The sequence below is a fragment of the Fundulus heteroclitus genome, chromosome 3 (assembly GCF_011125445.2).
Source record: "Fundulus heteroclitus isolate FHET01 chromosome 3, MU-UCD_Fhet_4.1, whole genome shotgun sequence".
In the NCBI taxonomy this organism is placed as follows: domain Eukaryota; kingdom Metazoa; phylum Chordata; class Actinopteri; order Cyprinodontiformes; family Fundulidae; genus Fundulus; species Fundulus heteroclitus.
In genome coordinates, this window is record NC_046363.1 from 3,877,369 (window position 1) to 3,898,025 (window position 20,657).

General features: G+C 39.8%; 1 protein-coding gene across 5 annotated transcripts in view; it reads left to right on the top strand.

The window, feature by feature from the left end:
• Positions 1 to 20,657, top strand: part of cdk14 (cyclin-dependent kinase 14) — a 216,161-nt gene that overhangs the window by 135,420 nt on the left and 60,084 nt on the right. For all 5 annotated transcript variants that reach the window (XM_036128847.1, XM_036128851.1, XM_036128859.1 and 2 more), the window contains one exon: positions 2,300 to 2,423. In XM_036128847.1, the coding sequence (XP_035984740.1) occupies positions 2,300 to 2,423 (124 nt within the window). The remainder of the gene's footprint in view (positions 1 to 2,299; positions 2,424 to 20,657) is intronic.

Consider the following 20,657-nt stretch of genomic DNA (forward strand, 5'->3'; position numbering starts at 1 on the left):
TTCCTGGAGCACCACTGTGTGAGATTGCTGACCTCATCCCTGTAGTGGGACTCATCATTGTTGGAGATGAGACTCACTACAGTGGTGTTATCCACAAACTTCACCACTGTGTTTGTGGGGTGGGATAGCAGAACAATCATCGGGGGAAAAGGGTGAAGAGAGCAGGGCTGAGGACACAACCCTGCGGCGTTCCTGTGTTGAGGATCAGTGGAGCAGATGTGCGCTTCCCTATCCTCACCACCTGGGGTCTGTTGGTGAGGATGTCACTGATCCAGGAGCAGAGAGGGGTGGATAGTCCCATGTTGTGGAGCTTCAGAGCCAGCATGTCTGGTAGCATGGTGTTGAATGCTGAGCTGAAGTCTACGAATAGAATCCTGACATAGGTGTTAGGATGCTGGAGATGAGTCAGAGCAGTGTGAAGTTCTAACAAGGCAGCATCATTTGTAGAGCGATTCTCCCTGTAGGCAAACTGCAGGCTGTTCAGGCCAGCAGGGATGTTTCAGGAGGATCCTCTGGAAGCACGTCATGATGATGGGTGTCAGAGCAACAGGATGGTAGTCAGTGAGGCAGGTGACGGTTGTCTTTTTTGGGAACAGATACGATGATGGACGATTTCAGGCAGGTTGGGACTATGGAGAGCTTCAGGGAGAGGTTAAGGATGTCCAGAAAACTCCTGCAAGTTGCCAGCAGCGGATTTTAGCATCTGACCCGACAATCTGGACCTGCTGCCTTCTTGATGTTGACCCTTAAGTAGGAGGTAACTTGGTGTAGCTGTAGGACCAGGGGCTGATGCTGTACCTCTGGCTGAGGAGGATGTTCCTGCTACCTGCTGCTTGGAGAAGTGTGCAAAGAAGCTGTTTAAGGTGTCAGGGAGAGCTGGGTCATTGCTGGGCTGCTAGACGCTGTGCCTGTTGTCTGAGATGGTCCGTATGTCATGTTATTGCTGCTGAAGTTGTCCCCGATGAGCTGCTTGTATCTATTCTTTTGCCTTTTGGATGCCTTTTCAGTTCACTTGTAGCCCTGCTGTAGGCCAACATGTGAGGCCGTCTATCTGCCACAGCTCAAGCTTGGCTTGGACTGGTTTATGCAACATGACATTAGTCCCAAACACAGCAGCAAATCTACAAGACTGAAATACGAAGAATCACTGTGTGGGAACGGCTCAAGGTTCAGCCCTCAACCTGATGCAGACACTGGTGAACCTGAGTGAAATGAAGGCCAAAATGTCTCCGTAACAACGTGACACTGAGAAAATTAAACCACAACAAAACATGGTGCTGGGTCATGAGGTGCACCTAATTCTTCTCAGTTTTAGGGCTACATTTTCGTTTAATCAACAAACTGAGGAATTTGCTGTTTGTTTCTTTAGACTTAGGTTAGATCTAATTAATACTGAAAAATTTTGATTTAAATTGAAACTATCTTTCTTTTAGCCATAGCTATCAGTGTGGATAACACTTTAAGACTACTAACGTTATTTATGCTCAGATTTGAATTGCAAACCATAGAAATAAATTCTCTTTGATGCATAAAGATGGAATAAAACCTCAATAAGAAGAGGAAGCCTGTGCAGAGAATAAGAAGCTATCCGCACGTCATTGCAATAAATTCATTTTCCACCTTTTTCATTTGCATGTAACTCTGTTGATCAAAAATCCAATATTCAGCAGTGCGATTGATGCAGAGGGCCATGCATAGACGTGGTGAGCAGAGAAAAGAAAATCTCCCTTCAAGGTCAAAGTTCACAGATTTTCTTGCAGCAGTGTGGGCTTGCTCCCTGCTGTCAGCAGTCCTCTCATGCTCCCTTCCCTTCATTTTCCACGCTTTGCAGAAACCAATCTCAGCGACTGTTATTTCAGCAACATCTGTCACATCCATAGACGCTTAGTTTTTTTCGACAAGTGTAAGAAATACAGTGTACATATCAAGTAAAAACTGTGATTTATTCTCGTGAAGTTATTATGAAGCAATAGGGATCAAATCTGAACAAGCAATTTTTTCCTTCCGTATTCATTGATCGATATGATTTCATTAAATGGGATTTGTAGGGAAGGAGGTCATTTATTGAGCTGTTTTCTAATGCCTGCTGATGAAGGATTGAATCAGTACAGATAAGTTCCATGTGCTTCTGCAGAGAGGTGCAGGTTCAGGTGGATCCAGATGGGTTGGAGCACCATTTAAAGATGATAAAAACACAGACTTGGTTTAGTTGCTGCATCTTTGCTGAGTTTCTTTCCCCTGAAAAGGCTGTCAGAGTTCCTTTCCTTTGTTCATCTGTTTTTTTTCTGTTGTTTTTCAGCTCTTCCTGTTCCAGTTGTTGAGAGGCCTGTCTTACATTCACCAGAGTTACATCCTTCACCGTGACCTGAAACCACAAAACCTGCTCATCAGCGACACAGGAGAGCTGAAACTGGCTGACTTTGGTGAGCGGGCTGGAAACTGATGCTCTGATGTTTCTCAGAATTTTTTTCTTCATCACAGCATACAACAGTTAGCATGAGGTACACACGCTGATATGCTGTGTTTAGTTTTCATGATGGCCAAACATCTCCGCTTTGCTCTGAATGTAAACGTCCCAGATACTGGAGAGTAATCCGGTAGCCATTTGACATCCAAAGGAATCTCCAGTGATGAGAGAGAGGACTTTCATGCTGCATTCAAGTACAGCTGGGACAGTAGGATGTCAAAATATCAAAAAACTCCAAAGCGACTTAACATGTGTTATGTTCAAATATGGGCACAGTTATTTAAAAATTTCCAAACATTAACAGTGACTATTTTTAAAAGTTTTTATAATCAATCTTTCAAGGCAATGGCTATGTCTGCTTATGTCACCTTATTCAGTCAAATAAATACAACCAAATCTCCGGTCAGTTTTATAGATTCCAGTTACGTTCAAGTTTTAGAACATAATAAAGTCAAATTAATTTCAGAAATGAAAAATGTATATTCCTTTTCTGCTGACCGAAGAGTGGAGGTCTATATATTATAATTGATTAAGTGTACTGAGAATTTTAAATGTTAATATGTAATACATGGTAGGATGGGTCATATTTTTATTATTTGCTGTATCTAAAAAAGATTAGACTTAATGAGTTCAGGCTGCTGTTCTGGTCCACAATAGTCACATTTACTCATGTGGCCCAATGTGAAACTGAACTGGCCACCCAGTGGTCACTCTAGAATTATCTGAAGACAACAATAAGTATTAAACAAAGACCTAACCATATCTACACCGACCATACATCACAAAGCTATTAATTGTCTGGACTACAATTTACCCATCAAAATATGTATGAACTCAGAGCTGTAGACACCATATTAAAACAAATCAAAAATAAGTATGTATACTGTAAATAAAACTCAGATTTTGAATGACAAGTGTTGATATTAAGAATTCCCTTCAGTGCAGTCAAACAAATTTACTTTCTAAAGACAGACTCAACAAAGGATGTAAAAATGCCTGTCATGCTTTCCTCCTCTCCAGTTTTGAAATAGCTGGGCCTATAGATACTCTTGACTTGAGCTGGTTTCCCTGTGTTAAGCATTTAGAGCAGCAAAACACCATCAGTATATATTATTAAAATGCAGCTAAAGATAACCTACTTCTTCTGTTATGCTTTATTAAATGTCCGGTCATCAAGCACCTATTTGGTAAACCTTTAGGGATCATGCAGTCTGACCATGTGGCTGTGCCCTGGGTCATGTCCCCTCCACCCATCTGAGTGCATGCTTCATACCAATAACTTTAAATCAAACTTTGAATCTAGGTTTTTGTTTCGCATATGTCGGATAATGATTAAAAATGTACTAGAGTTTAATACTTAAACCAAAATATAGACAAAACTGGTTTAAAAACTTGTGCAAATACACTAAAAATGACTAAAATGTACACAAATTTACATTAATGTTAAATTCGTGTAAATGTAATTTGCTGTCTTATTCCTCTGGTCAGTGTGATTTAAGACCTATCCTCATATTAGCGTGTGTGTAGCCCAACCATATGGCGTGGGTCCATGTACAGTAAGCACAGTCTACTGTGTGGCTTCCTGGGGGGCAGGCAAACTGGGCAGGCTACCTCATTTAGCATTGTCCATCTGTCTGTCCATGCATCCTTCCAGCCATTCATCCGTCCAACCAGGCGTGTCTTTTGTCTATTTCTACTTCATTTATCTCTCCACCCATTTCTTCCCTCTTTCCTAACCATCCATCTTCTCCACCCTTCCGCCCCCTGTCCCTCTGCCCAGACAGATGGAAGGAGGAGGTGGGGGTTTGGGGCTTGAGCTTCATCAATAATGCAAACCTTGTATTAGTCCAGAAACATTACTGTGAGGGAAATGAGCAGGAGGAAAAAAAAATAATGGACAAAATACCAAATGAGCAAAAATGAAAATCCCTGGGCTAATAGTGTTTTGCTGCAGTGGAAGCTCATCAAGACACACACACACACACACACACACACACACACACACACACATTTGTTTTAAATACTCACTGAGGACCTCGACTTGACTTCCGTTGACTTCCATTCATTTTCAACCCTATTTATGACCTAACCATGACTCTAAGCCTAACCTTTACCAGTGTACCCTAACCTAAACCTGACTGAGACCTTAGTCCTAAACTAAGCTCAAAAGAAAGTGAGGACAAAAAACATCACTTCACCTCAAAGTCCTCACTGAGCAGCAACTACAAGTACACATACACACACACACACACACACAATCACTGTAGCAGCCTTGGCCGGAGGGGGGCCAGATGAGGAAGGTGAAGGCTGCATATGGGTTGGGTGTGTGTGCTGCCAGAGCTCCCGGGGGTCCCTGCTTGGCAGCAGGAATACTAACAGTCAACAGCTGAGGTCTGTGCCTCTGGTTGGGGTTTACTTGTTTACTTGAAAGATGGTGGGTTGTCAACAAACAGGAAGCTGAGATGAACAATGAGAGATGGCAAACTCTCTCTGGATCAGGGACAGGCAGCAGATAGGATCCAGCGGATGAAGAGGAATAGATATTTGGTGACTACAGAAGATGACCATGTTAGCTGATAAATACTGCATCAGATGTCAAAAAGAGAAAACCTCTCAGCTGTTAGCATCTCATGTGCCAAGCCCATACGATTTCCTTTCTGTGTTGTGATTGGATGCTGTATTAAAGGGGAAGTCCAGTCAACAAGGAAAACTCAGTGGATCATTAGCTATAACTAAAACTAATACGTTTGTGGTGATTTAATGAATTTAGTGGTAATCAGTAAAGAAATAAAAACATAAATTGTCGTCGCGATCACCGATACTGGGGGCGACCATTATTGCCCAAATATGGGCAAAAACGGCCGCCTGACATCACATCCTGTGACGTAACATCGCAGTGAGCCCAGGGCAGTTCTCCGCGCTTTACAAGCAAACTCAATAGGAACCGTTCTACACAGCTGTGATCAACAACAATTATTTCGGATTTCGAGAGGAGCTATTGTTGAAACAACAATGTCCACATGCATGGCAGTTGGATGTCCCAATACATCGGGTAAAGTGGAAAAAACATTAGTTATTTCAGCTCTGCTCCAATGGCAGGATGAGCTTCAGTGCGTTATGAGGGAGAGGGATATTTCCGCTGGTGTCTGTAGTGCGGCAGTGTCACTTAGTTTAGAGCTGAAACAATCCACTTCACTTTCTCAAACAAGCCCAAAAATGCAACGCGCAGCTCGTGAAATTAACAAGCGACTTTAGAAAAAAGAGGACCAAAGTCGCATAAAATAAGTGGGCTTCGCAACAGTGACCATGTGTCTGTTATGCAAATCCCTAGCAATTTTGGAGCAATGTAAGCCGAGGGAAAAACAAAAAAAACGTCCGGAGGGCGTTGTGGGGGAAAAAACAACAATGTTGTTAACGCGCGTTAAAAAAGGCGCCGTTATGGTCAAACAAAGTTAATGCGCTAAAATTGACAGCACTAATTTTAATGGATATTGACACTGAGATATTTCATCGGCAAGAAGAACAAACTGAGAAGAGTAACACAAAAATAAGGAGATGGCTGTGGTGCCGCAGCAGACAGGTTCAACTCACATCGTCCCTTTTTGGTCTCCTTGGCTCAAACTGGTACGGCTGGATTCCGTCAAAAGTCCGGTTGCTGTCAAGAAACTTCTAAAAAATCCATATCGCCATCAGATGATGATGACTCCACGGAACTCCCATCGCTGTCGCTAATTAATCCATCACTCTCTGCTTTGTATAGAGCACTGGTGGTCGCCATCTTGGATAATAGCGCGTAGTGACAAACAACAGATAGAACCTTGGGACTTGCTCAACAGCCGGTCCCGCTATGTGACGTCACAAACTGGGAGGTGACAGTACTATTCTTTACCAAGATGGATGCCTCCACATAAACATGATTAAATGAAAATGACTCTTAATTAAATAAACATATCATTTATTGAACAGTATGCAATAGTTTTATATTTAAAGTACTTTCAGCTGTTTGAATTCTAATTTTGACAGGACTTTTCCTTTAAATAGGAACATTAGTGAAGACAGTGAAGTCCAGGTTTTGCTATGCTATTACCCAAATAACCACATTTATTGACTGTGCAAATTCCCAGTTTACCAGGTCATGGCAACCACAAACAGGCAACTGGACTTTCGCTCAGTTTTTCTGAAAATCTTTCAACGCCTATCCAGCAGTGTTTGTCCATCCTGGTGGCTCGCACTTGAGCAACAAGTAGTTGGAGCGCTGCTACTTTTTAAGCACACAGAAGCCCATCCTCCATGGCACATTACAAGTCAGATGCAAATCAACGACCCACCCGTCACTGTCCTGGGTGGTTACTGCCGACTTTGGTTCTGAAAGTTTGCAGCTATGAAGGATCTCACCGTCTCCACCTGTAATTTATCAATTGCCAGAAGGAGCTTTTCTGTGGTGATTTATGACTGAAATGTCCTAGCAATGTAATTTGCTTGCTATCACCAATCATTTCTGGAAAGTATCTGAGTATCCATACATAAGGATCCAATTAGACCTCAATACCCATACTTTTCTTGCTTTCAGTGGTTAGATCTTGGCAGTAATGCATATGGTCACCAGTTTGACTACAGCCCCTGCAACAGTGACTGACTGGAAAAGTCACTCATATCAGATATAACTTGAGGTGTTTTAAAGACTTGTTTTTCTTTTCCATTCAAATTCCCTCTAGTTACGGCTATTATTTCCTTCTTTAGGCGTTCACTTCCAATCTTCATCAGAGATAATGGCATTCATCAACCATTTCTCCTTGACAGCTGAGCTATAAACTGTGGATTCTTCTATCAATGTTTTATATAACCATGAAATAAATGTCCATTTCAGAAATCCTTTACTTATATGAAAAAAATGTCAATTGTGGATAAGGGTGCAGGTATTTTATGTCATGCTTTGTGACTTAGACTAGCTTTATTGTCTTTCAACTGCACATTCACTATGTACATTTGTACATTTGAGACCAAATGAGTCATGCAAGTATATGCCACAGCAACAATGACAATGAGCTGACCATTTCATGGTGCAGATAGTTCACACTAAACAGAAACTAATGAAAATATTCCTGACATCTGTCAGAAATGTGGCAGCAAACTAGAAAAGGCATTTTATATGTACAGAAAAATGATGTGTAAGACAATAATATGTTTCTGGAAGCAATGTCTAAATTGGAAATATTTATAAAATTCATTTGATAGATTGTATTTTGTGTGTAGCTGTTGAAAGGACAGTTACACACTATACTTCACTCTATAAACTGATCCAATGAAACCAGTACCCCCCCCCCCCCCCCCCCCATTTTTAAAATCCAGTATTTAGTAAAAATTAAATACTGTGGGCTGTTCTCATAGCTTTAGATAATGATAAGGGGAATGTTAGGATCTCTCTCACCAGTGTATTTTTACCCACTCGTGTGTTTTAGCTGCTTTTCAGGAATGTTTACCCATTAATGGTTTTGTATCCAGCTGTATGATTGGGTAGTTACTCTGTTCCATTTAATTTCCAAATTTATTCCCTCCCCTCTCCTTATGTGCATAGGTGGTGACTGGGTCACTCACACATGCTTATAAATCTTCAGCGTAGAAAGAGAGATTTTGCTCTCGATTTGATATTTATCTCTTATATCTTTAATTAAATTCAATTCAATAACATTTTATTTATATAGCGCCAATTCATGAAACATGTCATCTCAAGGCACTTTACAAAGTCAAGTTCAATCATAATATACAGATTGGGTCAGATTATACAGATTGGTAAAAAATGTCCTATATAAGGAAACCAGTTGATTGCTTCAAAGTCCTGACAAGCAGCATTCACTCCTGGAGAAGCGTAGAGCTACAGGGACAGTCGTCTGCATTGTCCATGGCTTTGCAGCAATCCCTCATACTGAGCAAGCATGAAGCGACAGTGGAAAGAAAAACTCCCCATTAACGGGAAGGAAAACCTCCAGCAGAACCAGGCTCAGTATGAACGGTCATCTGCCTCGACCGACTGGGGTTACAGAAGATCCATACTCTGAGTAAACGATAAAAGCATAATATCGTTTTTAGTAGATCTTCCGTGTTAATAGAAAATAACAGAGGACTAAGGCAGTGTCTTTACTGAACCCATATTTTGGCATAGAAAAAAGCTCAGAGCAACCACCATTTACTCGAACACAGGCCTTTGGTTTGGTATAAATAACCTTTTCCCAGATCACACATTTTTGATGGAATCCCATGGAAATATATGTTTTATATAGAAATAGCCTATTCATTCCATCAAATGCTTTCTGAGGATCAGTTTATTTATTTTTGCTTGCACCTATTATAATATTCAGAGTCGATATAATCTATGAAACCTGTTTGGTCTGGGCTAAGGTATTTAGATATGATGTTGTGCATCCTTTTTGCAAAGATATTAGTAATCAAATTCTGGTCATAACAATGCAGGCTGATAACCTGGCTGGAACATCATTTAGTAGGGCATAATTAAAAAGTTTGACTAGTTTGGGGTCTAAATCATCAACAAAGTATTTGCAGAATTCATCCCTGGAGATTTACCATTCTTTGATAGCCTTTATTTTCCTTTAGCTTACAGGTGAGGAGTTTATCCGAAGCCTTCTAGACTCTTTAATCCATTAGAGATTGAGTCAAAATTTTTGTTCCACTTTTAATAATTCATTTTATTTTATAATTTTATCTGGTATTCCAACTAGTTTTTTTATATATATATTAGTGATGGTGTTTGGATATTTTGCTATTCCTAAAGTGTCTGCCTAAGTTCTTGCAACAGCAGCACACTGTTCCCTTCCGACACATTAATTCTTCAGTATGAAAACGTTGCTCAGTACAACTGGTATATGATCAGTTCCGCCTGTTTGTTCAATCTGTGTTTGTTTTATGAGCATCTTGCTGGTCAGCTTCAGATCATTGATGCTGGAAAACCCATGTGTTTGTCAAGAACTGATGGCTGGACAATCTCTGAGGTTCTGAGGTTCATCTGAGAGCAGCTCAGTTTAAATGTAAACGAGGCACTTCCCACCCCACCCCGATTCAGGTTGTGGAACGTTCCACTCCACCCCCCCGTTCAGCCATTTTTTAGTATGCTGGGGGACAGTGGAATGAATTTTGTCGGTTAACACATCCAACAACTGAACATTTTTACTTCTCCATTTGTAGCATCAGCATACTTCACCTTGGACAACAAAATTGCGGTGAGAAATAAAAATGGCGGATTTGAAAAATTGTTTAACCAGAAGTCCAGGACCTTGTTTAGCAGTACTGCAGTAATTATTGTGACGTAATTTGACAAGAAACATAATTGAGAATAGAGGAAACTGAACAACTTGAAATATATGACCCAAACAGAATATAAATATATTTATTTACTCCTAGAGGCTCCAAGTTCACAATAAAATGCATTTAGGGCCTAGAAAAGTGGATTTTTCAAGATATGTTTCCTTTAAATAACAGCATTTATTGTCCGCTGTGCATATAAGAACTGAAACAGTAAGATAGAATTTCCTTTGCATTTGTGTGAGCTGAAAGGTATTATAAGAATGTTGGAGTTGTAAAAGCAGCATTAAGAGTCTGCACCCTGATATTAACACAGGAAGTTGAGACGCTGGACATTAACAGCCACTCCTACTTATTCTATTCTTTTATCTTTACATGCTTATCTGCATCTACAGTTGGCTCAGAAGGCTAAGCCTATCCACGGAGCAACAATTTCTCATCAGCCACAGCAGCTGGAGTTCCATATCCCTGCTGCTGGATGTGGAGTTAGTCCAGATGCTCCTTTCTGCCCCACTGTGGGTTTACTCACTTTTTAATGAGCAGAAAAAAGCACCAACATTGTAAATGAGGCTTAAATAAGCCTATGTTTCATATCAAGGACACAGCTAATTGAGGCCAGCTAAGCCTTTTGTAGAGGGGTGATGTGAATTGTTTGTGTAGTGCAGCTGTGTGAACCATTATAGCTGCTTTTCTCTCTCAGCTCACACATCTTCTTCACCTACAGGTAATTATTCCAGACCTGGCTTTGTTGCTGAGGTGTATTTCTTTCCAAACATCTCCTGAACTATGTTAGCCATTTCGCGATCTATATAAATTTAGGGGATTTACTGTTTTAGAGAGAACATGTATTTTTGTGTCTCATTCTTTCTTTCTTTTTTTTTTTTTGCATTGTGTTATGACCGCATTGCAGTACTTGTAGGTTGTTGGTGGTCAGCTGGTTAAATGCTGTCAATTCAATTAAATTCAATTTTATTTATATAGCGCCTATTCACAACACATGTAATCTCAAGGTACTTTACAAAGTAAATTCAATCAAATCATACAGATTGGTCAAAAGTTTACTATCTAAGAACCCAGCAGATTGCATCAAGTCTTGACAAGCAGCATTCACTCCTTCTGAAGGAGCGTAGAGCCACAGTAGACCGCCGTATGCATTGTTGATGGCTTTTCAGCAATCCCTCATACTGAGCATGAATGAAGCAATAGTTGAGAGGGAAACTCCCCTTTAACAGGGAGGAGAACCTCCAGCAGGACCAGGCTCAGTGTGAACGGCCATCTGCCTCAACCGACTAGAGGTTAAAGAAGATCCAGGAATCATTTCTATGTTATATGGTAATAGTGGATGATCTGTCACCCCTGGATAATGTCACAGCTAACAGGATGCCTAGTCTTAAAGTAGACAGGGTGTCTGCTTCATGGACTAAAACTGGGAGTTGGTTCCACAGGAGAGGAGCCTGATAGCTAAAGGATCTGCCTCCCATTCTACTTTTAGAGACTCTAGGAACCACCAGCAGACCTGCAGTCTGAGAGCGAAGTGCTCTGTTAGGAACATACGGGGTAATCAGAGCTCTGATATATGATGGAGCTTGATTATTAAGGGCTTTATACGTTAGAAGGAGAATTTTAAATTCTATACTGATTTAACAGGAAGCCAGTGAAGGGAAGCTAAAAATGGAGAAATATGATTTCTCTTGTTGATTTTTATCAGAACCCTTGCTGCAGCATTTTGGCTCAACTGAAGACTTTGAACTGCATTTTGTGGACTTCCTGATAGTAAAGAATTACAATAGTCCAGCCTTGAAGTAACAAATGCATGGATTAGTTTTTCTAATTTTGGCAATATTCTGGAGGTGAAAAAAGGAAACTCTAGAAAACTGTTTAATATGGGATTTAAATGACATGTTTTGGTCAAAAATAACATCAAGGTTTTTTACTTTATTACCAGAGGCCAATTTAATGACATCCAGATTAAATGATCAATTAAGAAGTTTATTTTTGAGGACTCTGGTCCAAAGATTACAACTTCTGTTTTTGTCAGAATTCAGCAGGAAATTTAAAGTCATGAAAGTTTTGATGTCATCAAGACATGCCTGTAGTTGAAGTATTTGATTGGGTTCATCAGGATTTATGGACAAAGTGTCATCAGAAAAACAGGGTAAATTAATCCCATGCTGTCTGACAATTTTGCCAATCGGAAGCATATATATAGTAAATAGAATTGGTCCAAGGACTGAACCCTGTGGTACTCCACAAGTGACCCTAGAGTTTGAAGAAGATTTATTATTAACATCAACAAACTAGAATCTGTCTTATCTTAGAGAGATAAGATTTAAACCAGCCTAACACTTTCATTCATCCAACTAAGAATGTTATCCTCAGATAGCCAAAATGCATCTGCATTATTTCTATTTATACATTCAAATAAGGAAAATCTCAAATAAGTATACAGGAGACAGTGAAAGACAAAATGATATTCATCTTACACCATATCAAGGTCACAAAAAACACAGACTCTCTCCTCTAGAGGGAGACCTTCATGCATACCCACTTCCATTCCCAAAGGTAGGCTACCAGTTCTAATCTGGGGACAAAGAGGCTGTTTTTAGAGATAACCTTAGCTTTACATAGGACTCAGTCATATACTCTTCCTTAAACTGAACTTTTTTTTTTTGCTTTTCTACAGATATCCTGTTTCCATTGTTTTTTGAAGTCATCAATAAATGTATTGTTTGTGGAATTTAAATTACACTGCAGCTTATTTAGAAATATATAGTTTAAATCAGAAGTAGCTAACAGTATAGCAATTTCATTAGTCCGAGGATACTTATTGGAACAATCCCATATACAAATAATCTTGGTCAGCCTATCATCTGGCAGTTGAATAACAAATAAACGAAGCGTCTCTTCTCTTTGCTTTATAAGGCAGTGCAACCATCCCATGTCATCATCTACAGCCAATTAAGCGGTGTACTTGTCCATTTTTTTACACCATGCATTCAAATATTTAAACATTTTTGGAACTTAACTTCATCCTCTGCAAACAAGATAATATCATCAGAGTACAACTTAAATTTAAACTGTCAATAGAAATACCAAGGTTGGCTTCTTTAATTACGTCTACTAAATCGTTATGTACAGTGAGTTAAAAGTAGGTGATAATTCATCACCTTTTTTTACCCCAAAGGGAGTAGGGAACCAGCCGGTCCTCAAATCATTCACCTGTATACAAGGCATTGGAGCTTTATACAGAGACTTGATTGCTTTATAAAATCTACCAGAGATGCGCTAAGTTAATAGTTTACACTGTAGAAGATATCTATATACCCAGTCAATTGCCTTCTGAAAAGAAATAAAATAAGCAAATGTCTGTATTCCTTCATATAGTCTGGCCCTTACCACTGATGATAAAACATAAATAGGATCAATACAGGCCCTACATTTTCTAAAACCATTTTGTTCATCTGCCAGAATATCGTATTCTTCTGTATACTGGTTCATTGAGAATACTTGAATAGATTTTGTAGACAGTGCTGATCAGGTTAGTGCCTCTATAGTTTAATGGTTCTCTCGGATTAACCTTTAAAGATTTTGGTATTAGTTTTATTGTTGACTGATATCACTGTGGTGGAATAATAGGGTTTGAGAAACAAGCTTGAAAAAGATACTGCAAAAAGGGAATGAAGGATGGTGCCTTTAGCGCCTCATTCAGATCCTTTCAATACCCACTGCTTTATTTACATTTGCTGCACGTATTACTCTTTGTACCTTGCCTAATGTGATATCACAGTTTACCATACAATTTTGGTCCAGTGTTATATCTAACAACTCAGTTTCTAATTTTAACTTCCTTTCATAAAGTTGACTGAAAGGTTGTTTGTCTAATAACAAAAGTCGATCACATCCACAGAAGAGACAATCATTTTCTGATTTTGACAAAATCTTATTTGTTTCAGAACATGAATTTCCACTATCTGATATTATCTCCATTAGTATTAATTTACTTTTCTCAGGACCTAACGTATTAATTTATTTCCAAAGCAATTTAGAGTTAATCTGCAAATACTCTAACTGGAGGGACTGTCCTCACCTGATTTGTGTTCTGTAAAATCTCAGCTATTTGGCAAAATATTCTTGACTTTTTAAAAAAAAAAAATAATAATAATAAATCTTAAAGCATATCTATCATTTGAGTCTTTACATTTAAGGAAACTTTTTTCTGGCTGATCGTAACATAGTCTGTAACTCTAACTGTTCCAGTAAGGTTGGTGTGTTTTATAATACACTAGAAGTGTGCATGCGCAGCCAGCAGGCAGAAACTAACGAGGAACGTGCACACTCATTGGTGATATGTGAGCGCCTCAGAATGATGGCACGTCGGACAACCAATAGATAAGTTGATACCCCAGAACTTCAGGGACAGAGGGGTTGTGGGCAGAGCCAAAACTCTGACTAATCCCTGCCATTTGGACCAAATGGCAGGGATTGGTCAGAGTTTTTTACAGACCTGCAGTTCTCTCAGAGATCTAAGTTTGTTGTCCTCCTTGTTCTGAATACATAATGCATTGACTACTTTCAGGATAGAAGGACATTTTCACCCAGTAAAACAAAAAATGTTCCTGAACAGGATTACCAACTATAGCTTTAACTCTTCTGTTTTATTTATCCATCTAACAGTTTTATTCTACTTGGTTTTTTATTGTTGGGGTAACTGTAAAGATTTTGGTCAACTCTTGTATTTTTCAAATATGCTAAATAAATACATTCAACATAGTCCTTCTATGGAAAAGACAGAGACCTTAATGGCAAAGTCCTTCTTTCCAGAGGGCGGTGAAAACATGGTTGTCCTCTGTGGGTATTTTTGGTTGTTCATATTTCTTTCTAAGAAATCTGGCTGTTCTTAAGATACTTTTGCTTGCTGAAAAATATGAAGAAGTTCGCATATAATGTAGGACCTTCATCTCTTTACGTTTTGCATGGAGCAACCATGTGGCAGGTCGTACTTCACTGCATAGTTTTGAAAATTCATTTTCTGGTATTCAGCTGTTGAAAAGTAATTTAACATTAAGTTTTAGATAGTCTGTTTTTAAGAAAGATTCACAAATTAAATATAATCTCATTACTCAATTGAAAGGGTCTTAGTTTATTCTGGGTATTCCCTAGAATAATAAGTAGGTAGATAAAGGTTAAAACTATTACTGGGTGTTATTTTATCTGCATAGTTGGAGATAAATCCAATTTATTTGCATCGTTCCTGTCTTTGGAATCAAGTCAGAGCCATATTTTGTACAATATGCCACTCATGTCTCTAATGTGAAAAGGATGAGCAGGTATATGCAGCTGTTTATAACTCATCTGTCAGTCATACTCGAAGCTCTCTGCGCTGAGCTCTAGTTGATCCAGTGTGCTGTAACTGCTGCAGCTAGCTAACATGCACTGATGTGTGTTTATTTTCTGGGGAGTTTCTGTGGAGTAGCAGCTGCTGGGATAATGATGTGTGAAGAGTCAAGCAATGTGACAATGGAGCCGGAGGAATGTCCCAGGCATCCGGGTCGGACTGTTTGGATCTCCCCAGTATGCAGCACTAGCAACAGCACCACTGGGCTTGAACACAAATGCAGATGGTCTTTTTGAAGTCCATTAGGTTCTGAAATGTTGCTGATCTGTGTGTGCTTTGGTCCAAACCAGGAAAATAACAGAAATAAACTGCTGAGATTAGCCGGGTTGGTGGATGTGTATTGGTAATTGCTAAACTGACTCTCTGCAGACTACTGCACCATCATGCCGAGCTCATTACAGTCTACTTTGTGTTGGCAAATGAGCTTTGACCATGGCAGGTGGCATTATCCCAATTCATTAACATGTTTATATAGATATACACATAGCTGTGGATAAGTTACGTCAGATATTTTGTGCTGACTGGTTTTGCAGCTAGAATCAGCAATTTAAGGGCATAGATGCCACATTGTCCAAACCCTATCCCAGGGTTGTGCTCTTCCCATCTTCTGAGACTACTAAGCCATTCTGAAACAATACCAGGGTATACATTATTACCGTCCACCAGCTGCATGTCATATGGAATATGATGATAGTTTATAACCAGATCCAACATGTCACTTCTAAGGCTTGTTTTTCTTAGGAATGCTAGAGTTTACTGCCCTCTTCAGTTCAGAACAGGAGAGACCACAGGTGTTAAACCTTCGAGCTGAAACCGACGATGTGCTGGTAGCACAGGAAAAGGCGGTGTAATCTGTCTGTCTCCTCCACCGATTTACAGAATGCCCGGTATATTTTATTGTATGTATTGCTTTACACGCCAACACTGCTGCTTAGGTTTCTTTTCACAGTTGAGGTCAGTCTTACTGAAGCTTTTCTTTTGATGTACTTTAGCTCCTTCAAACTTTGAAGTTTAGGACTGAACCCGAAATATGGTAAAGAGAGAAAAATTTCAATAAAATGTGGCTTTATCAAAACAACCATCAAGATAAAAAAAAACTCAGCAACAGTCTCACAATGAAATATTTTCCTGAAATCATGCAGTCCTGTTTTTTTTTATCCTTCTATTTGTGCTGTATTAGTGTTCATCCTGTAAAATTTGTAAGCACATTATCCCAGTTTTAGTATCTGTGGTTGTTTTTTTAAAGTCCCGTTCCTAGCACTGCTTGGAGATCTTCAAACAAAGAACTTGTAAAAGCTCCTGAGCCCAGGCTAGAAAACAAAAAGGGACACAGCCAGTTCATTGGCTGCACCTTGACAGTTTAATGGGAGACCTGCCCAGAAATACGAACAGTTTCAACAGCTTCTGAAAGCACAACCCTGGTGGGGAACAAAACTCTACATGTCTTTACCTGATTTAATCACCTGCATCTCATGTTCTGGCCAGGCTGTCTGTGTATTCACCTCTGCACTCAGTAATCAGGATCACTGGCTGGACCTGCGCTCCTCTGCCTCAGTGCAGTCAGGTCAACCCACCGTACCATTGCTCCCCAATGGTGTAATTAGTCTCACCCAGCTCACCTGTTCCTTCACCTTTGTATACTAGACTTCTACAGTCTGCTGTTGCCAAAGTACTTAAAACCTAGAGTAGACGTCCAGTGTTCTTTGCCTGCCTCGTCTGATCCTGACCAAGTTCTTGTTTTTCTGGATTTCCTCATCTCGCCTTACCCTCATTCAGACACCTTAACGACCTGGACTGTTTCAAGACCACAATCTTTGCCAAGCCCTTTGGGTCTATCTGCCCATCAGTCCGGCTGTGTATGAACTCTGCCTGCCTTATGGACTTGGTTCATGCCTACTCCTACTTCCGTGCAGCCAAGTTTTTCGATGTGCTCTCTCAATAAATAAATTACTGAATTATAGTTGTATTTTTGGATTTTAGAGAGTTTGTCTTCTCCTCAATGCCCAATAGCAGCAGTGCTACTTTTCCAAGGGTTTTAAATGCAGGAGTATAATGATGTTTTGATAGATTTGGGTTTTCTAATTTACAGTTTGAGGTTTTTGTTCAATTAAAAAAAAAATTAAGCAGGTCAATGCCAAACGGAGCAGCCTACATAGCTGAATGGAGAGACTTGTAATGTCACTACGGAGTGCTTATTACAAGGGCTTGGCACACACAAATACACACACATGTGCACGCGTGCGCACGCACACACACACACACACACACACACACACACACACACACACACACACACACACACACACAGCCCCTAAACCTTATTAACACATTATCACCCAGCATGTGACATTCAGACTGATCAAAGAGCCTGGGAAAGAGTATAAGAGTGTTTAGATTACGTGTGTTGGAAGCATATATTTGCAGAAGTAGAGGGACTAAGACTAATACTTGACATGTTTCAAGGGGCAGGTAGATATTATCATCCCAACAGTGATGGAAAAAGCTTGTAGAGACAATCTATTGAGCCAGTCAGAACAGCACATTAGCAAACATCGATAAAGTAAAGCAAAGTTGGAATAAGGATTGGGCAAAAATTATTTTGCGATTGGATGGTCAGATGAGACCACAACCTGGTCAGCTCAAGTTACTGTTAATAAGAGCTGTGATACAAATTCTGGGACAATATTACAATATAAATACTGCAGCCACATTTAACTGTGCCCGGCTTGTGAAAACTCCTTACTCAAGACTCCTTTAAACCTAAGCCTCCCCAAAAGATGAAACAAAGAGCTTATTCTTCAGGGGATGCAGCCCATTTTAGCTCTCCACATGGCTTTGTTCACCCTGTCCTCCATATCCACCTCTTCATCTTTCTGCCCACCCTCTCTGCCATATATCTGTTGAACCCGAAGTGAGTGTAAGATAGTGATGTATAATTAACTGGTGACCTTCCTTTCGGTTGCTACCTGCACAGGAAGGTAGGTTAGCCGGAGAAGCACGAGTGAAGGTGGTTGAAGGTCTGAGTGTGTCTGAATCCAAAGGTCAGACCTTTGAAGCATTTTCCTCTTTGTGATGGGACTCAGGGGATTTATAGGGGGAAAGTTCAAGCTGTCTTTTTTGCTGTTGCCATTATTCCTGCTGCAAAATGCCTCTAGGCGGGCACAAGGTGAATCAGATGTTCTTACACTACAGAGTGGTAATGTCTGATTATATGAGACCAATGTTGCCTCTTTAACATTTGATCAGTGTTAGACTTTTAAACAGTTAGGGAAATGACATATTTTCCAGTGAGGGCTCCAAATGGTCAGCTAAGGCATGTTGGTTGCCTCCAAAGTGTCTGTGGGTGGAAAACAAACTAGCGCTTGGTTAGAGATGGCTGAGAACCAGCTCTACCACTAATTCCACGTGCAAGCTTGCACGTTTCTGTTGTGTAATCAGCTTTATGCGGTTTGTCACACAAATTGGGTCCTTTCTTTTCCTTTGAGCTTTGCAGTAGCCAAAGTCCTGACTCCTTGATGTCAGTTTGGTCTTGACCCTACTTATTTAAATGGTTTTAGCAGTACTAAAAATGCAACAACCAGCGGCTGTTGTCTTCACTCAAATTGCATCATGGAACAAAGGAATGTAATCAATACATAAGTAAATAAATTCTCCAAAAAAGTGTATAATCTTACAGAAACAGCAAATTGCTTCTACAGAATATGCAAGAAGAAAACACCAGGATACTCAATTCCAATTTTCTTCTGAAATTGGATGTTTTTGCGATGTGATTCACATTACTTGTAAAATGTTGCCTAAATGTGACTGAAGTGTGAACTGTTTTTAGCTACAGAGCTCATGCCCAACACACTTTGGTCCAGGAAACATGGAAGAAATAGGTGTCAGATTTAAATGTCTGTGCCAATGGGGAAAGGTACAAATGAGTGAAACTCTGTATTCTGCCGTTTTCCTGAGCTTTGGCTGCCAATTTACACAGAGGTCTGTTTGGATGTGGGAAAACAGCCAGGAATGGTGGGGTAGGGATGTCAACAACTTCACAGAAACTGAGCTCACGCAGAACTTTAGGAGTGGAGGAAAGCTTTAATTATATATGTCAGCACCTCTCCTCTCAACTCCAAAGGCAGGACACTTGTTGAAATTCATTGTATTGCTGTGCAACAGGCACAGAATATCACACGCTGGCTCCACTGAAATAAAATACACTGAATTGCAACAAGTGAAAATGTCTTCGGAATTGCAAAATAGTAGTAGTAGTAGTAGTAGTAGTGGTAGTAGTAATAGTAGCAGTAGTGGTAGTAGTAGTAATAGTAGTAGTAGTAGTAATAGTAGTAGTAGTGGTAGTAGTAGTAGTAGTGGTGGTAGTAGTAGTAGTAGTGGTAGTAGTAATAGTAGTAGTAGTGGTAGTAGTAGTAGTGGTAGTAGTAGTAATAGTAGTAGTAGTGGTAGTAATAGTAGTAGTAGTGGTAGTAGTAGTAATAGTAGTAGTAGTGGTAGTAGTAGTAATAGTAGTAGTAGTGGTAGTAGTAGTGGTAGTAGTAGTAATAGTAGTAGTAGTGGTAGTAATAGTAGTAGTAGTGGTAGTAGTAGTAATAGTAGTAGTAGTGGTAGTAATAGTAGTAGTAGTGGTAGTAGTAGTAATAGTAGTAGTAGTGGTAGTAGTAGTAGTAGTGGTGGTAGTAGTAGTAGTAGTGGTAGTAGTAATAGTAGTAGTAGTGGTAGTAGTAGTAATAATAGTAGTAGTGGTAGTAGTAGTAGTGGTAGTAGTAGTAGTGGTAGTAGTAGTAATAGTAGTAGTAGTGGTAGTAGTAGTAATAGTAGTAGTAGTGGTAGTAGTAGTAGTAGTTGTGGTAGTAGTAGTAGTAGTAGTGGTAGTAGTAGTAGTAATAGTAGTAGTAGTGGTAGTAGTAGTAATAGTAGTAGTAGTGGTAGTAGTAGTAATAGTAGTAGTAGTGGTAGTAGTAGTAGTAGTGGTGGTAGTAGTAGTAGTAGTGGTAGTAGTAGTAGTAGTAGTAATAGTAGTAGTAGTGGTAGTAGTAGTAGTAGTGGTGGTAGTAGTAGTAGTAGTGGTAGTAGTAGTAGTAATAGTATTATTAAGTAGTATTCCTGAATTATTGCCTGAATTATTGCCTGATGTGTGTCTTCTCCATTGCAGATGGATTAGGCCCTATATACATAGTAAAGTGACTGTAGAAAAAGCAATGGATGATTGAATGATTTGACAAATATTCAACATCATGGAGGACATCATCTCTGGGGAAAAAAACCAAAACAGAAATATTAGGTGGTATTCTTTTAAAGAAGCTTTGCTGCCAGACCAATGATTGAGAGCCATACAGCTTTAGAGACTGTCATTCAGCCTGAAGCCATCAAAGCGACACCAGTGCAACTGTGTCACCTATTCGGCCCGAGCAGCATATGGGCCTGCTGGAAGTGTTGACAGGCGTGCTGGGAACAGTAGGAAGCTGAACGGCTTGGTGTTCC